The 5,288-nt window shown below is 37.4% G+C and overlaps 1 protein-coding gene across 1 annotated transcript; it reads left to right on the plus strand.

Moving 5' to 3' along the window:
* Nucleotides 1-2,516: 2,516 nt before the first annotated feature.
* Nucleotides 2,517-3,422, plus strand: LOC121135446 (vomeronasal type-1 receptor 2-like). The gene has a single exon (XM_040734225.1). The coding sequence runs from the start codon at nt 2,517-2,519 to the stop codon at nt 3,420-3,422; it is 906 nt and encodes a 301-aa protein (XP_040590159.1).
* The last annotated feature ends 1,866 nt before the right edge of the window (nt 3,423-5,288 follow it).

Genomic DNA, 5,288 nt, shown 5'->3' on the forward strand with positions numbered 1-5,288 from the left:
AAGGTTATTGACTGTGTGACTAAATTTCTCACTGGAGGTCCCACAGAGTGAGGGGACGTGATCCAACATACAAGCACACAGTAAATTGCACCCAGAAGATTGAGATGTAATCATGACATTAAATATACACATCTCATAAGATTACACACTATAATGAAGCTATAAGGAGACATCAAGCTACTTCAGCAAAAGTGAGCAACAGATTTCAGAGTCAATGGTCCTTCAGACCTTGTCTAGACAGGATCAATCCCCCAGCAGGTAACCATGCCTCTGCTGTGTTGACATCTTGAACTTAGTTGCCACCTGCAGTAACTCTCATGGCCCTGACAAATTTCATAATATCATTTCTACATACAGGTGAATAAAATTCTGTTCTATGAATGTACTACATTTTCTTCTTTCAGAGCTTTATTTGTTTTATTTTGTGTGCTTTAAGATTTTTTGCTAGAATGTGTGTCTGTGAACCACGTGCATGCTTCAGGCCCTCAGAGGCGAGAAGAGGGCATAGAATCCCCCAGAATTGAAGTTCCAGACAGCTGTAAGCTCCGTGTGGCTGCTGCGAACCAAACCTGTGTCCTTCACAAGAGCAGCAATCACCGACATGAGGACCAGCCTCAGGCAGCGCCAGTCTTGAAGGGGATCCGTGACATCGACACACTTTTTTTTTGTCGGAAAGGGTAAGGAAAAGCACAGACATATACTCTCTTGGTGGTTTTCATCTTCTGTATTCTGACTTTATTTCTCCTTTACAGCTACCAAAATCTTTCAGGCAACATAAAAGTTGTGATGTGGTTACATTAGGTTTTTCAAATGAGTGATTATAGTGGATACAGACAAAAATACAGCATGCTTTCCATATTCTTTGCATGACTAACATTTTACATATTTCAGGTGAAAAACAAATTGTCCCAAAACCCACATAAATCCATGTCCAAGAAACTTGTTAGACATTAACACAGTGTAAGCAAGTAAGGTAGTTTAATCAACCCGTTCTTCTATAGGAAGGCTGCATACCATGGTTACAAAGAAAGAATTCATTACTTTACTATTTATCTGAAAAGGTTATCTTATAAGAAATCTTAGAAGAATCACAAATATAAACTTCTATATATGCAAAAGAATCAGTCAGCTCTACTTTAAACCTCAGGATGCATACCCGCTCATCAACAGGTTTCTACATCAGGAAGCTGAGGATAGAAATGGACATAAGGAATTAATCATCACCTTTTGTCAACAACCCATCATAGCAAGGAAGGTATGTCAGCTAATAATTGGGCTGCTTTCCTTTTGATCCCTAACTTTAATGAATTTATATCTCAGCTATGTGCATTTATACAACTTTACTTTGTCCTCTTGGTTTTTTTTTTTAACCTCAAACATATCAAGACATCTTCACCTAACCTGAAGTCATTTTAAGACATTGTTTCAGCTATGATGCACTCCAAACCCAATGAACACATCTCCCATAATTATATTTAACATTATTATAATTTAAGCTATTTGGGCTTCTGGAACTCAATTGTTTTCTAAATCATTAACCTAAGCCAGAATCTATAAGGCTCTGCAATAGAAACCAAGTGACCTAGTTATTGCCTATGCCAGTTTTTCCATTTAACTAACCTCTATCATAATTACTATATTTAATAAAAATTATTAAAACTAACACAATTAATGTATAAATAACACTATTATTTAAAATTCTAATTGAACTACCACTATTATTGTGTAAAATCATTGCTTCATTTAAACAGTACAGCTTAGGAGGAAATCATCTTCATAATAATCCACACATAAAAATGCCCAGTAGAATGGACTGTTTATAAGAGATAATCACACTGGATTAACAGCAATACAGATCTCCCCACACTCATTCACACCATTTTAGATACAAGAGAAAAATAGCAGAGGTAAAAATGCAAAAAATATTCTAATGCCAAGTATTGCAGGGTTTTGTGTTTCCAAGATTCAGGTTTGGTTTTTTTTTTCCGGATGGGCTGATCCCCTCAAGTCAGTTGGTGTCTGTTGCTCTAATGACATAGAAATGGCATGAACAAACATTTAACTGATAAGTCACCACTCCAGGACTGATGTACCACATTTTCAGTATCCATTGATCTATTGAGCAGTATCTAGACTGTTGCAATCTAATTGACATTGTGATAGATGCATATGTATCTCTTCAGAAAACAGTCTTCAAGGAGGAGACATGCAAAGACAATATATCAAACTATATATACTATATGTTTGTATTTATAAGAAATTAGAAAAGTTAAGGCTACTTAAAGGTCTACATTATTAAAGTTAATTATTTATCCATCAATACTGTGATGAATCTCAGGATAAATATACAACAATGTAAAGAAATCGTTCAGGAAATTTGTTCATGGGGAAAACAGATTAAGAAAAGATGGTGAGATAGTGATACAATATGAGCTACTAAAAAATTAATACACATTTAAATGTATTAATCATGAGTATATTGGTGAGTATAAATTTGTCTGTTTCAGGTAAAAAGCATGGTTCCTGAGAACTTGATAATGGGGATTTTGTTCTTCTCTCAAACAGCTGCAGGAATTCTTGGCAATTGGTCAATTCTTCTTTCTTATGTCATGTCTATATTCACTGAGAAAAATCTGATGCCAAAAGACCAGATTTTAAGGCATCTGACTCTATCCAATTCTTTGGTTATTATCTCAAGAGTAATTCCTCACATACTGGCACAGCTGGGCTTGCGCTATCTCCTGGATGACATTTTATGTAAAATTACTCTCTACAGTAATCGAGTGTCCCGGGGCATTTCCCTGCACTGCACCTGCCTCTTGAGTTGCTTCCAGGCAATCACAATCAGCCCCAGCAACTCAAGGTGCATGAAGCTTAAACACTCAGTCTCGAAGTACATGGTTCAGTCCTGCTCACTCAGCTGGCTTGTGCATCTGCTTTTAAACAGCAAAGCAGCTATAGATGTGATTGGTCCTCGTAATAAAAATAATTTTACTAAGATAATCAAGTTGGGGTACTGCTCAGCATTTCTTTTTGGCAACACTGTAAATGTACTAAATCTGTTATTGCTTTGTTTCACTGATGGTCTGTATTTGGGTTTCATGGTCTGGGCCAGTGTCTTCATGGTGAGCATCCTCTACAGGCACAAGAGTCAGCTACAATACATCCATGCCCAGCATTCCTTCAGAGTCTCCCCTGAAGACAGAGCCACAAAAACCATCTTGATCCTTGTGTGCACCTTTGTCTTCTCATACTCAATGTCCTTCATATTAGTTATCTACACCATATTATTTGACAATCCAAAGCTGTGGATAATCAACATATTTACATTCCTAGACACGTGCTTCCCCACATTTTGCCCCTTCATCCTCATCAGTAATAACAAATCTGTTCTCAAGAATCATATTCCCTGCTGTAGGTGAAGGCAATTTAAAATGGTGACTTGTGTGTAATGATAAATTCAAATATTCTTTTGTCCATTATTGATTATAGACTCACCCATTCGTACAAGCTGCAAAATCACATAGTAATTATACAGCCATCTATTGTGAGATAACTCAGAAGAATTAAGAATTCTGGTGATGGGGCTGGACCGATAGCCTCCAAAACAATACAGATAAACCCTGTCTAGTAAAACCAAAAAAAAAAAAAGAGAGAATTCCAGTGATGGATGACAACACCGGCTGAATGTACTTGGCGTTATAAGATCATGAATGAATTGGCTGTTTCTTGCTATAGATATTTCCTGATGCTCATTCCATTTGTAACAAACTTGGGGTTTACTTCCCACAGTTTAGCACTATCTGATCATTTACTGGGAACAAATTCCTCCCATGCACTTTGAGTTTTACTGATTACTGATAACATACAGCTGTGAATAAATACCTGTTCTCCATTAACAGGTCCTAGTTTACTGATTACATTCCTTAGCTATGTGTTAGACATGTTTCTCACTTGCATGTCCTTATTCCGCTGTCCAATGCAATTGCAGAGATATGTCTTCCTGCAACTATCACTATTGACAGGCAGTTGGCCAGTGTTTAGGGCCCAGGCAAAAGCATCCCATATATGAAATTCTCAGAAATCCTAGGATGTAGAATTATGAGGCACCCAAAGTTGTTGATTCATATCTGCCTAGATGGATAGAAAAATTAAGCATGTCCAGTTTTTACTTCACTGTCAGACAGACAAGTGGTAACCTAAACTAACACTATTCTAAAAGATTCTCAAACTTCTTGTCTTATTGACCCAAGATTTAAGCTCAGAGATGTACTGCTCCCCCTTTTCCCCTGAGAAGATAAAGACAAAGGTAATCTGCCCATTTGCTCATCCTCATTGAAGAGTAAACTTTCTAAGAGGCATGTTGTACCACAGAGGTCAGAGCACTGGAAGGCCCCAGGTGTTGCCTTTTGTGCACATTAAATTCAGACCCTCTCTTTGACCAACAGCCCTAAGTAACTGATGGTAAAAGACTCTCTTAGCAGCTTTAGTTTATTGTTCTGTGTGTAAACCTTATCTGCCATGCTGACCCTGAGACACTCAAGCCTCATATTGTGTTTGTAAAACATTACTGTTCCAAATGTATATGTACCCCCAAAACTGGGGAGAGACAAAGAAGCAGAGAGATAGAGAGACAGACAAAGTGAAACAGAGACATTAAACAAACAGAGGAACAGAACAAAAAGACAGAAAGACAGAAAGACTTACAATCATGTGTAAGTCAATTCCTTTTTCCCTCAGATTTTAGTGCCTTTGCTTATTTGCAGTTCTTATGTTTTGAAACCTGAGCGAAAATTTTAGAAATTAGACTCTTAAGGTTTTGGTAACCCATGACTGGGCGTTGTTAAGCAAGTCTGTAAATTTGAGCAGGACTGGAAATTAAGCATCAACAGTGGTTGCAACTATTGTAATGCTGCCTAAATTATTCCATGATGTTAATATATCTCTGTTTTCCTTCCAAAAGCAATGAAATTAGGGATCTTCATGTACAGAAGGCAATTCTGTGCTTGCAAATATCCAATAAACTGTCCAGGTATGAATTTCTCTGCAGGCACAGCCTGAACTCTGTTCCCACTACTGCAATTGAGTGAGAAAACAGAAAGGGAAAAGAAAAATTCAAGATCTCCCACATAATCTGAATAATATGTTTTGTGACCAAATATGTGGTATTCATTCATGATTTGCCTCACAAATGTTCTGCATCCAGTTTCATGGTCTGGGCTTGGGGCTCCACTTCCAGGTTTCCCTATGGTGAGAAGATCAAGGATGCATTGTATATTGCTGTTGGC

This window comes from Mesocricetus auratus, unplaced genomic scaffold (genome assembly GCF_017639785.1).
Source record: "Mesocricetus auratus isolate SY011 unplaced genomic scaffold, BCM_Maur_2.0 Super-Scaffold_100038, whole genome shotgun sequence".
Classification (NCBI taxonomy): Eukaryota; Metazoa; Chordata; class Mammalia; order Rodentia; family Cricetidae; genus Mesocricetus; species Mesocricetus auratus.

Excerpts from the sequence above, each read along its gene's own strand:
- LOC121135446 (XM_040734225.1), top strand. The coding sequence starts at position 2,517 with ATGGTTCCTGAGAACTTGATAATGGGGATTTTGTTCTTCTCTCAAACA.